The 16422-nt window shown below is 44.8% G+C and overlaps 1 protein-coding gene across 1 annotated transcript in view; it reads right to left on the bottom strand.

Annotated features, from left to right (window-relative positions):
• NRAP (nebulin related anchoring protein) overlaps window positions 1–16422 on the bottom strand; it is a 289660-nt gene that overhangs the window by 270396 nt on the left and 2842 nt on the right. The window contains exon 3 of the mRNA XM_085603355.1: window positions 12999–13086. Coding sequence (XP_085459481.1) covers window positions 12999–13086 — 88 coding nt within the window. The remainder of the gene's footprint in view (window positions 1–12998; window positions 13087–16422) is intronic.

Here is a 16422-nt window from a genome sequence, read left to right as displayed (position 1 = left end):
CATCCCATCTCCTTTTGAGTTTTTCAGGGAGCCCCATAATCATGCCTTTCAATATCTTGTTGAATCTCTCCACAAGGTCATTGGTTTGTGGGTGATAGGGTGTAGTCCACACTCTTTCCACATGTGTTTTAGGCAAGCAGACATGAAGTTGGAACCTCTGTCTGAAACCACCTCCTTAGGAAATCCTACCCTGGTGAAGACACCAATGAGGGCCGTGGCTACTGCGGGAGCTGTAGTAGTCCTAAGGGGAATTGCCTCAGGGTACCTAGTGGCATGATCCACTACCACTAGAATGGATTTGTTCCCTGGTGCTGTGGGAGGTTCAAGTGGACCCACTATGTCCACACCTACCCTTTCAAAGGGAACCCCCACAACAGGTAGTGGTATCAGGGGGGCTTTTGAGGGGCCACCTGTCTTGCCACTGGCTTGACACGTGACACAGGAGCTGACAAACTCCTTTACTTTTTGGAGCATCTGGGGGCAGTAAAAGTGGCTTGCTAGCCTTTCCCAAATCTTGGTTTGGCCCAGATGTCCAGCTAGGGGGATGTCATGAGCTAAAGTTAGGAAAAACTCCCTGTACTTCTGAGGCACTACCACTCTCCTAGTGGCTCCAGGTTTGGGGTCTCTGGCCTCAGTGTACAGTAGTCCCTCTTCCCAATAAACTCTGTGGGTACCACTGACATCTCCCTTTTCCTGTGCAGCAGCTTGCTGCCTCAGGCTTTCAAGGGTTGGACAGGCCTGCTGTCCAAGACACAGCTCTTCCTTAGAGGGTCCCTCTGGGCCCAAGATTTCAACCTATTAAGGGTCAAGCTCCATGGGCTCAGTTCCCTCTGGGGTGTCCAAGTGCTCTCCCTGAGGAGAGGGGTCCTGATCCTTTTGCTGTACAGAAGCTGGTTCCCCAGTCTTCTTATCTTTTCTCTTGGAAGTTTGGGCCATACTTTCAGGCTCCAGCACGTCTTTTTCACACTGTTTTCTGCTCTGCGCTCTTGTTTTTTACACACACCAATTCAGGGATATCCAGCATTGATGCATAGGTTTTTAGTCCAACCTCAGCCCAGGCTGAGGTTTCCAGGTCATTGCCAAGAAGACATGCAGCTGGTAGCTTTGGAGAGACCACTACCTGTTTCAGGCCTGTAACCCCCCTCCCCCAGTCTAATGTCACCATATCCATTGCATGGTTAGTGGTAACTCTAAAAGCATTGGTGACTGGGTAAGTTCTCCCAATCAAGTATTTCTCAGGGGAAACCAGTGTGTCTCTCACCATAGTGACATTGGCACCTGTATCCCTCAGAGCTTCTATTCTAGTTCCTTTAATTCAAAGGTACCGTAAGTACTTTTTCAAGTTGGGTGGCCACACAGCTACAGTGGTAAACTCAACTTCCCCTTCTGAAACTAGAACTGCTTCAGTGTGCAACCCGATTTGCTCTTGGCACACTGTTGATCCCATCTGGAGACTTGCTACCCCAGGAGTAGCTATAGTAGGACTAGGGGCCTTCTTGTTTGGGCAAGCAGCATCTCCAGTTAAGTGTCCCAACTTCTTACAGTTGTTACACAAAGGCCTTTAAAGGATCAAAGTTCTTTCCCCTGTACCTATTATTGGACTGGGAAGAGTTTTGGGACCCAAACCCCTGTGCAGGTTTTTGGGGCCCTTTAGAAGACTCAGGCTTTTTATCTTGTGGATTCTCCCCACCTTTCCCCTGGGGAGGTTTTGTAACTCCTTTATTTTGGTCACGCCCCCGTGGTTGTTTTTGTCACCCTTGTCTTGACCCAGTGGTCTCGCTTCTTTCCCAATTCTTGGGGAGAAATTAGACATAGGTCTACCAAATGCTGATGTAACTTTTCATTAGTGCAATTACTTAAAATATGTTCTTTCATAAACAGATTGTAAAGTCCATTGAAATCATGCACATTGTGTCCAGTTAACCAACCATCTCGTTTTTTAATGGAGTAGTCTACAAAGTCAATCCAGGATTGATTTTGGGTTTTGTGAGCCCCCCTGAATCTAATTCTATATTCCTCAGTTGTGAGTCCAAATCCCCCAATCAGAGTTCTCTTCATGAGATCATTAGACCCAACATCTGCCCCAGAAAGGGTCAGGAGTCTATCTCTGCAGTTACCAGAGAACAGTTCCTAATGGAGTGTCCCCCAGTGTGACTCTTCACTTTTCTCATTTCACAAGCCCTCTCAAAGGCTGTGGACCATTTTGTGATATCATCACTCTCTTCATATTTAGGGACAATCTCTTTGGGGATTTTAGGATCATAAGATTGCTCCTTACTCTTATTAAGTAAATTGATGCCACCATGGATGGGTGCTAGGCTCATCTCTGTTCTCTCTCTTTCTAGAGCCAGCAACCTGGTCTCTAGATCCAGTCTTTTGGTCAGCCTTGCTAAAAGGCTGTCCTCCTCATTGAGGTTATCCTCAATGTCCTCAGTGGTACCTGATCCACCTGTGTGGGGTCTAGGTACTGAGAGGTATGATTCTTGGAGGCAAGGGTACTTGGACCCTTTTCTCCCTAGGAAGTGGAGGGGGTTGATCTACCAGGTCATCCCCTTCCCCTACTTCCTCATCTGACTGGTCTTCACCATTTTCAGATGGGTGGTCCGTAGCATACCCAGCCAACAGCTCCTGGAGCTTTTGTTTGGTGGGATGGGACCCCATGGCTATGTTTTAATCTTACATAGGGACCTACCTTCTTGAAAGACAAGTGAAGGTAAAGGGTGAGGTTGAGCTCCTCAACCAGGTCCTCTATGGCATTGTGGTTATTTTCACTAACAGCTGGGTTCTTGTTTTGAGACATTGTAAAAAAAGCTTCTAACCCCTCTAACCCTAGCTAAAGTGACTTTTAGTTTCCTAAAATTCTAAAGGGACTTAACCAAGGCCCCAACAAGACTTTTAGTAATTTTGCAAAAAATTGCCAATTTGAAAAATCTGAATTCTAAAGACAATTTAAGAGTTCTGTTGTGTCATCAGATGGTAACCAAGGAACCCAACAAATGCAAAGTTGTATATCTCACCGCTGATCTATCAATGTAGGAAGCTGGCTCTGTATATACTATACCAAAGTGAGGTATAGTGTGCACTGAGTCCAGTGAAACCCCAAAGGTAGGCAGAGGTAAGGTTAGATAGTACCTCACTCTCTATTTGTGGTAGTGTGGTCGAGCAGTAAGGCAGTATCAGAGGACAGTGTTAAGCATTTGTTGTACACACTCAGTCAGCAAATGAATTCACACACTCAAAGACTGAACTTCAGGCCAATTGTTTTTGTATGAAAATATTATTTTAGTTATTTTATTTTCTAGAACTAAGCAAGCCTGGCACAGGTAAGCAATAAACACTTTGCAGTAGTAATGCAGTTTGTAAACACTTTGAATTGAAATTGTATAAGCACTCTGTTTTGACTTACAGTATGGTTTCAGATAAATGCAATACTTTGTAAATACAGTACATAGACTTGAATGGGCTTTTCAGTAAAATTACAGGTAAGTTACTTTTGAGATTACTTTTCTTACTGAATGTGGTATACCCAGATAATACTCTGGGACATTTCCTGTAAACAGGTAAGTAAAATCGTTTTTGTTGGTTAATGCAATTTTAAATAATTTCTTTAGGTTTTCAAACTCCACACTTAGAAACTTTTCCAAGAAAAACAGTCAATGTTATCCTTTGGAGGAAAATAGTGTTATCGGATTTGAGGTAAGTATTTGGGAGTTGGAGTCGAGGTTCTGGTGGTAGACTCTAGGGGTCCCCCCTGGGTCAAGGATGCACTCTAGTTACACCCTCAGTGGCACTAGGGCGGCCGGGTACAGAGTGATGTGGCCCAATGTTATCCAATGGGGGATAGGGGGCCTCCGGTTGGTGGCTGCTGGTAAGCAGGCCACTTGGTTGTGGGAGCAAAGCCCATGGACTTTAGCTCAGGGCAAATGGGGAAACAAAGTAGCAGTGAAGGTGCACCCACAACGGCACTAGGGCGGCCGGGTGCAGGGTGCTGTTTCGACGTCGGACGCCCTGTTGTTTGCAATGGGGAACCTCCGGTTTGCAAAGGCACTGCAGGCTTGGAGACGAAGGTCTTCTGGGTGACACCACCACTTTGAGAGGTAAGTTGGGAAGTTAGGGGTTGGTTAGGCACCATGGGTTTGGGCACCCAAGACCGTGGGACATCTGGTGCAGGTGTGCCTTTTGGGGTCAGATCTTCCTACTACCTCCTAGTTGCGGTTGGGGGGACCCTCCGGATTTAGGCTGCAGGCATCAGCTGGAGGCTTGAGGTAGGTCAGGGTACGCCGGATCTCAGGTCAGGATCGCTGGGGTGACCTCCCCGTGGTGTTTGCCCACTGGAGCTCGGGCTGTGGACGGTGGGTGCAGAGTGGGGCGGATTCACGGTGTCCAGCCAGAGGTTGCACATGAACAAATCCGGGGTTCAGGGAAGACAAAGTCTTTGGGGTTGAAGGCAGGCACGTCCACCGGGATTTTTGAGGTTGCTGGCTGCAGGACACACCGGGATTTTGCAGTAGCAGGTTCGAGGTGTCCAGGAGGGCTAGGGCCAAGTCAGTGGGTGTCTTCCTCTTGTTAGCTGCTGCATCGCTGTTCAGTCCTTCTTCTTCTTCTCCTTGTAGCTTCTTCCTGTCTGAGGAGCCAAGTTTCAAGGGTTCACCTAAATACTAGATTTAGGGGCGTTACAGGTAGGTAAAAGGCAGGGGCCAAAGGGTCCCTTCCCTGGGGAGGGTACACCCCCTATTATGCCACCCTCCAGTGGGATGGGGACATCAGCCTGTCCCTGGTTGGCAATGTCCCCCCATCTGCAAGATGGTGGGGACTGAGAGTTGTGCTTCACCTCGTCTCCCCTACCTGAGGGGTGGAGTTGGCAGAGGTGGGCACACCTCTCTTCCTCACGTGTTTTTCCCGCCGGTTCTCCTGCCCACTGTGGGGGTCAGAATCAGTGGGGACCTGTTGCTGAAAGCAGCAAGTGGTCTGGGGAAGCTCACAAAGGCAGCAAGCCTTTGAATCTTCCCCTTTGTGAACCCTGCCCATCCTGGGTAAGGAGGCTTGGCACCTCGTCCCAGGATGTGCATTGTTTCAGGCCCCAGAGAGCAGCAGGCTCTCAACCCTGGGGTCTAGAAACATGTCTAGTGGTGGCAGGTGAAAGCAGCCACGCAGCCTGGGCACTAGTGGTAGGTTAGTTTTCAGGGGGCATCTCTAAGATGCCCTTTGTGTGCATTTTTCATTAAATCCCACACCGGCATCAGTGTGGGTTTAATGTGCCAAACTTCTCAGTTTTCTGTGAAGCCATTATGGTACTGTGGAGTTCGCAATGACAAACTCCCAGCTCCATATACTCTTAATGGCAGCACGGCACTTACAATGTCTAAGAATGGCCTTAGACACTGTGGGGTACAGGGCTCATGCACCTGTATCCTCACCACTGATATAGTGCAACCAGCTAGAGGGTGACTGATCTATGCGAGGGCAGTGGGTTGTAGGCATGGCAAACAGAGATGTGTGCCACGTCGACTCTTTACTTTGTCCTGCACCAACACAGGCAGTGTGTGAGTGTAAGGGTGCAGGACCGCTAAGGGTGGCACAATAAGTGCTGCAGCCCTTAGAGGCCTTCTCTGGTCACAGTGCCCTGGGTAACTGTGGTACCATTTACCAGGGGCTGACCTGTGGTCAGAGATGCCAATTGGGTTTAGGTTTCAATGCAGTTTTAGGGAAAGAGCATAGGCCCTGGGTACCTGATTAGCAGGGTACCAGGGCACACTCAGTCAAAGCACATCAGCAATTGAGCAAAAAGTGGGGGCAGCCATTCAGAAAGAGGGCACATTCTCACAATGCCACATCACCCCTCTTTTATATTTGCAGAAAGCCTCTAGTGACGTCACAATGTTAATTGTGGACATTGGGTACTGAACATACCTAGCGAGGGTAGTACTTAAGGATGTGTTACTTTGAGCCTTACTATAGTGCCAACATAATGTAGATGAACATCAGAGCGCTTTACATAGAAAGCGATTGAGTCAGATATGGTGGGACAACAGAGCCTTACAATTATAGAAATAAAATCTTTTCATTTTAAATAAGTTTCGTTTCAAGCAGTATGCTACGATAGTAGTACCAGGTGAGTAATAGTCCAACATAAGTAGTCTTTAACAAAAAATTGTTACTTTGGTGCAAGAAATAATAAAATGCGCCTACAGCTATATCTTTCATAATGGTAAATGAAGCCTTTTGGTGAAACACGTAAAACTCGCCTGCAGGGGAAATTCTGCATGCAGAACTGATTTGTAAGCTTTTTGCAGATTTTCTCCAGAGTCTTAGAATTTGGGAGCTTTTCTCCCTCCCTACCTCCACATGAACTGGTGAACCACTAAAACCACCGTGAAACAATACAAACTCTCATTATTTCGCAGATGGTGGGAAAAAAAACATGTTTATTGCATTTTCCCAATTCCGCACTTTACGGTAAAGAAGAGAAAAAAAAACAGGCCTACTCTTGCGGTTGGCTCAGGACCACGCAGTGGTGCTGGTCACAGCAACCTGGTGGGTGCTATTGGTTGGCTCCAGTGCAGGTTTCATCCTTAAGCGCATCATGTCTGTGTGGTGGCTTGACCAGTGCACGTTGGGCCTGTCTGACATGATTTTGAATGGACGGGGTTCTTTGTAACACTGTCCTCGCATGGTTTCAGGCGATGAGACTGGTAACTCCTCCTCGATTTCTACCTCTGATTGAGCCCAACACTCTCACGTTACTGACTACTTGTGGGCTCAAGGGACTGGCTATTACATGTTGTTCAATGCATACATGGTAGGGAACTTGGCAGCCTGGTTGCTTCTCAGTCTTCCCCTGAGAACACATATGTCCTCTCATCTGAAGGCCCTCCATTGGCTTCCCATAAACAAGCATTTGCAATGCAATAGATATCGAAATCGCGATCTTTTGAGCTATTGACATTGTAAATGACAATGCCTTTTATTTATGTTTTAAAAAACCTTCAATAATGAAAGACATTGTTATTTACAATACCAATAAGTCAAAGTTTTGAAAATGCGAGACCCATTGCATTGCATTTGCTTGTTTCCTTTGGAAGCTTTTATAGGGGAATTTTTTTCTAAGAGGTGTGACCATACCCGGGGACCATATCAACTCCTGCTTCTTTGTATAGTGTTGGTTCTGCTGAGCTGCTGACACATGAGAGCTGTGCTTCTCTGGATAAGTTTGTCGTGTGCCGGAATGCAGTCAAACAGGACATGTTTAGTCTCTGTTTGCTCAGTGTCCCCACATTTTCAGTGCAGACCCTGTGCACTTTCTGAACCAAGTCTTAGCACTTTCGCTGCATACTGGAGTGAGACTTGACTGCTCGCTATTAAAACTTTTGGAAGGCCAGTTTAAAAAACTGTACAACTCTGATATCCAAATGGAATTAAATCATCTTATGTTCTCAACAATGGTACATTTCACTGTCCGTGCATGCTGCTAAGTAACCGCCTGCCACCAAAGGATCCATAGATAAGGTTGTGAATGATATCAAAATGTTTCATACAACCACCAATAAGGTAGGCAAGCTTCTGGGGTGGGCAGACAAAACTAGATGTGGGCAAGTGGTGTTCCTTTTAGCCATCTGACTAGGATACGGCATCTCATCTCGGCCTGACCACTCCCCCTAAGTATGTTGGGAATAAAAGCTGCATTGGAAAGCTGGGGGTGTATAAGAACAAACTCAGAAATAGGCGTACAGACTTAGTTCTGGATCAGCTTCTGAGGCTTGCCGTCTCAGACACAGTTTCTACTAATAGAAGACATGAAATATAAAAAAAAGTTGGTAGTATACATGTCACTAACATCTACTTTTCGCAACAAGTTAAATCTCTGCTGCATTGTGCCTGTGTTGAATATCAGGTTATTGAGCATTGCCATGTAATTCCTATTGAGATTGCTACTGTGACTGATAATAAAAATGTATTAACAAAATATCAATAGAATGTGTTTTTAAAGTGTGCATATCTTTGAAAGTTCACCCAAGGGTATTCATATCTACCTCTTTTGTTTGGAAAGCTCTCCCTTGTAACCTTGCACTTGGGCTTCCATATAAATCTCCTTTTGAAAAACAGTAAACTCTAGTATGGTTTTGAAAAGGGAATCATTTTTTGTTATTCTAATATTCTGGCCTCGCCCTCTGCCTAGGCCCCGCCTCAGTCCAACCCCATCGGCACGCCCATGAGTGCCGCCCTCGGCCACACACCACACCCTACTTTAGGCCCCCGAGAAAAGGATTGTGAGTACCCAGGCTCTAACTGAACAGCGACTGGAAGCAGCGGGCGCTACTGTTCTTTCACCGCCAATACAAGCAGGAGCACCCTGGCCGTACATTATACAGGGCACACATGCCCCGCCTCAGTCCAACCCCATCCGCACGCCCATGAGTGCAGCCCTCGGCCACACACCACACCCTACTTTAGGCCCCCGCGAAAAGGATTGTGAGTACCCAGGCTCTAACTGAACAGCGACTGGAAGCAGCGGGCGCTACTGTTCTTTCACCGCCAATACAAGCAGGAGCACCCTGGCCGTACATTATACAGGGCACACATGCACAGATAGACTGCATAAACTCATCTTACCGGGAACACATTTGTCCAGTTCTGGCTTGCCAGCTAAAACACCGTGCATGCCGGGGCTAAGTAATTTCAAATTTCCATTCTAAGATATGAGCACAGGAGTCCTGGCATGCGAAATATATAGGCCAAATGGTCAGCAATGTATAGTGCTCTTGAAAACACGACACAAATACGCAGACGCAAATTTACAATGACACGCCGTCAAAGGAAACTTCCCGCAGAGAAGCAGGGATTCGAAGGCATGAAGTGTCGTGTCACGGGGACATAAATAGAGCCATCCCAAACACTGCGCTCATTCCAGACATGCTCAGTCACACACGGGGACAGGCTCAGTGGTGTGTCACAAGACTTCAGAAATAGTGCGGTGTTATTTGGGAGCTGTGCGCTGCCTTGGGATGTCATCAGAATGATGGAAACACAGTTATGAGTAGGCGGCTTTGTTACACCTCAACTCTCACAACTGAACTTCCGCTCCTAGATGATGAATGACTCGCATTGAAAGCGCACACTACTTTCGGAATGCCTTTAAGCGCTAGTATGAAGGCCGAGTTCATCACTGGTGCTGGAAGGACAGCACAGAAACCATATGGCACTGCCGTGCAAGCTGTTCTGGGAATATAGCTCTGTTGGTTAAGGCACCTGGTGAGGTCAGTAACTACACGCAGTTTCACCGGTATGGAAGTGTCTCTACTTTGAATATACGTTATTATAATTACATGCGGCAGTAAACCCCAATTCCTTCGCAAGAGGCGCCTTTCGAATTGTTCTCAAGTGATGTTCCACTAACGCTCCCCTCTGTCAGTGCCAGGAAATTCGAAATCACATCAGTTACTTTTCCATCTCCACTTCTGTTTCTGCTCGTGGAAGACACTTGCATGCAGTCACTGCCTTTCCTGCGGCACAAACGTGGGATTGCACCGGATACCCAGGGTCCGGGTGCAGATAACTATTACCAGCTGTGAGGAAAATTGCTTGACTTTTCATCTTTGATTTGGACATTCCCTTACCCCACTGAAGTAACTCTAAGGTGGCAAAGGGGCATTAGAGCAAAAAATCACAATTTTCTTCATTCTCGGGCCGGTTTATCGTAATTGTGCCTTTTCATTGCTTGCGCCGGTGGCACCTTTAAATAAGGGCCCGGGGATCAAACAGTAAAAAAATGCACCCTATTAGCATGAATGCGCTGCCCCCAGGGCAGACTCGAACTCGTGCTGCACTGGGGCAGCGGATTCACCTGAAATACAGAGCAGCTGCTTTACAGCCGCTACGTGTTTTCACAGTGCAGGCGGCAACCCGTATGCACTTTTGAAGGGGATTAGAGATCCCCTTAGGTGGGTACAGTCAGTGACTACACCTGCCTTCAAAGGGATGTCTGGGGGTCTATAAGACCCACTTTCTCCCCTCCGAGGGCTGCCATCAGGGGATGCACTGAGAGTGCACCACCTTTTAGATGGCACACTCTCAGTGTGCCTTCTGAGGGCTTCTTTGCTACTGTCGGTAATACGCCACGGGCCCAGAGGCAAAGATATCCCCTCATTTGCATGGGGCATGCCCTCATGCAAATGTGGGAACGCCCCCTTGAAGACAGAGCTGACGCTTTATGTGCGCCTGTGCTATTGGTGTTCCAGATGGGCCCACACTAGCGTCTGCAGACCCTACTGTAATACCAAAGTGCCCCAGGGGCGTGCAAAGCTGGCACAAACGCCCGTTGCGCCCTCGGGGCACTTTATGGAATACGGCCCCTGGCATTCATTCTGCTTTCCTTGTTGTTATGTCAGTTATTATCACCATGAAGTTGAGTTGCCCATACCATGTCAGCTTTGTAACAAAACTTTAAATATGTAAAGAAAACTCTTGAATGTGACGCCAATACATCCTTGAGATAAAATTGCTTTACTTTATAGGTTACAGCACCCAGGTGTGTTTAGATCTGGCTTGACAGCACAGTTGTACATAGCTTGCTCTTTGGCTCCTCTCACCTGAATATAATTCTCTCACCTAAAGTTTTTGGCTGTTCGGTGTATCATTCCACCTTACAGGAAATGCTTCCATTGGGAAACATAAGGGACTATTTTACATCTGAACAATACAATCATCACGCAGCTTGTGAATGCCTGCTTTCATGTGCCTGGGCATATGAAAGCCGACCTACTGACTTTGACAATGCTTTTTTTAAGCAACAATTAGGGAATAAAACTTTACAACTTGGCACTATCGTTTAGTAGACGCATCTGCAGTTTGCTTGGATTTAAGCCTATCTACTCGTATTTTAACGTTGCTGTACTCATTCCTGATGAGTGAGCCGGGACAGAGGTATAAGCAAACCTCAAGAGAGCAACCTCACACTTCCAGTATAATACTAACACAGGTAACTTCTTTTATATGTTGCTTCATGCCACACTTCCGCTGTTTGTAAGCGCTGTAATAACAAGTGTCACTATTATCCAATTTAACAGTACTTCATTTACATTTGCTATTGTTTAGCAGCGAACACATAGCCCATTGACCCAACTTTAGACCAAGGTTGGAATTTGAACGCTAAAATAGAGTATTGAAACCATTTCATCATAAGTGTTACGAGTAGTGACATAAAGAGTCGACACAATGTCCGATGCACCAAACCTAATTCATCCTAGTGCTCTCATAATTTTTGTGGAGAGCAATCTATTGATATATTAGATATATTGCTAAGTATGGCTGGTTCACGCACAAACTGATACATTTTTGTATTGCAATAGACAATGTTTTTAAAAACTAATTTATTGGAGTTTTAAGAAAAATGTTATTGTAAATAATTGATAACATGGCAAACTGCTACACAATACCTATTAAGATAAGCAGTTTGAACAGATTTGCATAAATGTAATATTGACTCAAGCAACCTTTTGCATTGCGTATAACAATTTCAATATAGTCATATATTTTGCTAACATGTTTTTATGTGTCAACGAAATTAACAAAACCTATTTTCTATTTATGGGGTGAGAAAGTTTGATTTGAGAAGGGAGAAAACTCTGTGAGAACAGCAAGTGAAATACTAAATTGAAAAAGCTACCAAAACAGTGGCTATTGATCAAGAAGTTGCCTTTCTTGAGTGGATGTGCTGTTCCAGGATTTTTATTATGTAAGTGGTCCAGTACTTTAATTGTGATATATCAGCCATCTTGGTTTTTACTTGGAAAGGAAACGTGGTCAAGAGGCTAATTTATTATCTTGGAACCAGGAGTCTACAGTTCTAAACTTGACTTCCTGGCTTCACCAAATTGTATGGTCTTGGTTCAAACTTCATTTTATTGTCTCGCAAAACAAGACCTTTAAATGCGCTAAAGGCGATACAATATAAAATCCTGCACTGGGATACAATGGGAAAGAATGATGGATTGCTAGAAATGGGGGCTTAGTTAATGTTTTGTGTGTTTTTAATGGAACACTTTGCTGTTAATGGGAAACGCATGGAAATAAATTATTTTTCTTAATAATTATTTGCCAATTTCCAGCAGGTGTAATTAATGTCACATTGATATTGCGACAATGTCCAAAGAATGTATTGTAGATGTTAGATTTATACAACATGCTATTTTTTTGCCGACTGAAGACATTTTGCGATTTGTGATGGCTTTCTAGAAACACAACTCAAATTTTTCTAGAAACACAACTCAAATTATACTCCCTCAACAACAAAAACATACCAGAAACAAATATGTGTTTACTACATTCGCAGCTGCAGTACCAACAAAGCAAGAGCAAAGGCAAAACGGATTTCCTTACACATAGCTCATAACATTCAGATGTAACTTGTTTGTTCATTTCTTCAATTAAGAATGTTTTAGAATTAATTTGCATAGGGAATGGCTGTGGCAAGGCACACATGTTGACACTTTAAGAAATTACTTCCAAATGACAGCTACAGCAGCACTCAGCAAAATACACCAGACTGCTCTGTTTGGGAGGTGGGAAACTTATTGGCCACGCCCCCAGCCACTTGCAAAATGGCCCTATTATAGGAAGTTGTACATGTGGTTACCACCTCCCTGACAAATTAAGAAACTGACAAAGATAGTAAGTCAATAGTTCAGGATGATTATTATCAATAATCCAATTCCCTGCACCAAGAATACAAACTTGGAAAGTCATGTGATACCTGGTTAAATCAAGACTAAAATGGAAACACAGGACTAAGTGGTAGGTGTAAATCAGGGGACAAATAAGTATTAATAGTCAAAAAAGTTGTTGTAACGTTGGAGAAACAATCTTGCAGGTTTTTAAAAAACACAACACAAGCAGTGCTTTCGTAGTTGAGTTCTTAATTAATACTTGACTCCAGTGAGAGGTCACAGGGTATGAGAAGTGGGCAAGGTACAGTAAATATTGCAAATAACAGCTTGAATTACCTCGCTCGCTGCTTCAGATTGCTTCTTTGCATTCACATTCAGTGGAGTTTCAAATACGCTGGTAAAGGTATTGTTTTTGGGATTATGTCTGTATGAAAAAACAAAGAGCTATGTATCAGAAATATTGATTTTGAAATGCAGGTGATAACAATTAAGTCGGGCTGATTAATATAGGGTTGCATCATCTATCCCAGGGTTCTCCAAAAGTAGCCCTGGAGGGCTGGATCCATGCCAGATTTTTGGCATATCCCCTTTTAGATAAATGCAGTTATCTAAAAAACCTGGCACGGATCCAACCCTCTAGGAATGACTTTGGAGAACGCTGATCTGTCCATTTAGGTTAAATGTCCGAGTCCTTCTTGAATTCCAAATTTCTTCTTTGACTCTCTTTCTGTGGGTTACCCAAACAAGACATCTAGCATCCACGTGCAGAGACCTAGCTTTGCTGTCTTCTCTACCACGTTTATATCCTATCTAGCAACACCTCACCCAAAGTAGTCATTTCTGATACCACCCCGTGCTCTGAGGCAAACTTCACACAGCATGACTTGGAAGCCCCACATATCCGTGAACTCATGCAATATGTGTGATAATGAAACATCAATAAAGTACAACACAGCTTGAACTTTTCATGTCCATATTTTTAGATCAATTTAGTGCTGCGATCTGTCATTCATGTTGTACGGTTTTCGTTCTTTCCATTAAAAACTTACATTTTGAAGTTTAACACGAATATCTGCATGATTCTGTTGCAGGATCTGTATCAGTAACATTATTTCTTACCTTGATTATAGCAGTTTGATCATAAAGGAGCATATTTGAGAAATTATTTATCAAATCATCACCGCCATTTCGATGATTCTCTGCTCACTCACCCTTGAAAGATTAGGAGTGTGGCTGGGCCGCGGGCCTGCACAAGGATGTCCATAAAGGCCCACAAAAGTGATCACATGAAGTGAGCACCAGGCTCCCACAAGTCAAACCAGGACAGCGTTTCAAAAAAAGATAACGAAAAGAAGGTTCAAAAGAGTTACCAAAATTAGAAGAAGGGACGTGGATCCCATGACACCCAATGAAATATAGAGCATGGTTTTCGGGGAAAAGCAACCCCTTTGAGGGGAAAAGTGAGGTGTACTGTGATTGTTTCAACCCAGAGGAAAAATGACACACATTCACAAAGAAGCCTAAACTGGTAGGCAGCCCTGGGACATAGCTAGTGTGGGGGTTATGATGGAAAAATAGCCCCTACAGCAGTGGTCTTCAAACTTTTTCATTCCGCGCCGCCCCAGTGTAGAAAAAAAAAATCACCGGGCCCCCCCTCAACATTTTTCACAATTATTCTATTTAACTGGCAATGTTTAAATATTTATAGACTTATTTAAACATTGCAGCTAAGTTCTGTCACTGTTTTAGAAATGCAAACAAATACAGGATTTCCAAACATACTATTCTGGTGAGGCATTCCTTACTAATGTGTAATAGTATCCACAGTGTGATTATTCGAAATGGTAGTGGGGGTTTCGGAGAAAATTTGGAGTCTCTTTCCTCTTGACACCTTCTCCCAGACAGGATTTAAATGACAAAGGATGTTAATGATGGCCCATTACAGACGAGCTTACTGCAGCTCATTTTATTGGGCTGAAAATAAAGCATAATGTTTCTTCTGGCCAGAGACTGGCGCCCCCCCTGGGATCACTTGAGGCCCCCCTAGGGGGGCCAGCCCCCCAGTTTGAAGACCTCTGCCCTACAGAAATGGCAGGGATACCGAAGGTTTCAATCGTGATTGGAAGATGATCCTGAAGTTCTGGCTAGTCTGCCTGCTAACACTACTAGGTACCTCCAAATCGCTCCCATCTACGGGATTCCTCTAACTGTACTGAGATGTTGATGCCAGGATAACTCGGGTAGGTCACTGACAGGTGCCTCCGGAGCAGTATGTGCAAAGTGAAGTCCTCTGAATCACATATGTCCACAATGAGGTTCAATACTAAAGCACTGCGATGTAACCCAGGAGTTGGTGGGAGTCACTTCCCAAAAGAAGGTAGGTGCCAGTCCTGCCCTGCTAGTGAATTGTCTGTTAGCAAACAACCTTCAGAAATCAGAATGGCTTCTGTTGAAAGACAGACAGATGGTGTCATGTTATGAATGCCAGAGATTTCTGATGTGAATACTAGAGCCCAGAGAGAGAAAAATAAAAAAAGAGATGGGTGTAATGCTTGAAATATTCTTAGTCACAGCTAATTACCCTGTGACACCTTCCAATAAATTGTTTTTTGCTTACTGTGCCATTGCAGATTGGGACTAACCATATACAAATCAGCCTTGGTCGAGTTCCATTTTCAGCAGTCCAGCCCAAATGGCTAGGCCATGTGGCCTAGCAATTTGGGCTGGACTGCTGAAAAGCCCATTTGGGCTGGACTGCTCGGTACAGGATTACAAGAAACCCCAAACCGGTTTCAGCTTTGTTGGGATTGATCAGCAAGATGTATACCGAGTCCGGTGGCCCAACAAGCACAAGCTTTACATCTAGAGATAAACTTTAACCTAGAGAACAAGCAACATTTCAAGGCAGTTCTGAAGATCTTGATCCTGGAACTATGGTGAAGCCACTCTAGAAAAAGAGAAGGCTTTCCCTGCCCAGTAAAAGTGAAAGGCCCAAAAGACAGGAGGAACCATACTTTGCTGGGGAGGCCCCTGAGTTTGAGGGGGTGACCTGTCAGTCCTGGAAAACCTACCTGAGCTCACAGCAGGGGCCCACACAGGCAGATTTCAGGGAAGCTCAAAAAAAGTCTCTACTCTTGAAACCTCTACTCTTGAAGGCCTTTGTTGTGAAGCTGTGACACAAGCAAAAGGAGAAACAGGTGAGCTGTTTAACATCTATTGGGATAACTGAGCCCTTTACAGTGAGTCAAAGGGCCTTGAACCTGAAGTCTCAATGGGATCAGGAGTTTCTTTATAGTGTTTACTCTTCGCATCCCTCCTGCTGGACACATAGATGTGACCAAGCCCCAGGACAGGCTGGTGAGCCATTTTACTGTGCATGGAAGATAATAAATAATGGCAAATTATGACTCTCTTCCATGACGTGATAAGTTTGGCGCAAGTTGGTATGGAAGCGTAAGGTTGGTAGGGAAGAGTAATGCTTCCCTAATTCCACTGCCACTTGTGAGTCATATGCACTGCGTCACCTGGAGTCCTTGAATTCTCCATTGACCAGAAACATCCAAACCCTCCTCAACCACTGATTGAAACTGTCTCACTAGAGTTTCGCTGTATTAGAGCAGCAGACTCAGCACACGCAATTCCAACTTTACTATTCAGTTTGTCCCATATCCATCATCCTTGAGCCTTCGTAACAATTTACAACTTGTGATAAACTCAGCGCTTCAACGAGTGAGACAGTGCAGTAGGACCTGTCGGTTTG

The sequence above is a fragment of the Triturus cristatus genome, chromosome 1_2 (assembly GCF_964204655.1).
Source record: "Triturus cristatus chromosome 1_2, aTriCri1.1, whole genome shotgun sequence".
Taxonomy (NCBI): domain Eukaryota; kingdom Metazoa; phylum Chordata; class Amphibia; order Caudata; family Salamandridae; genus Triturus; species Triturus cristatus.
This window is presented reverse-complemented; position numbering and strand designations above follow the sequence as displayed.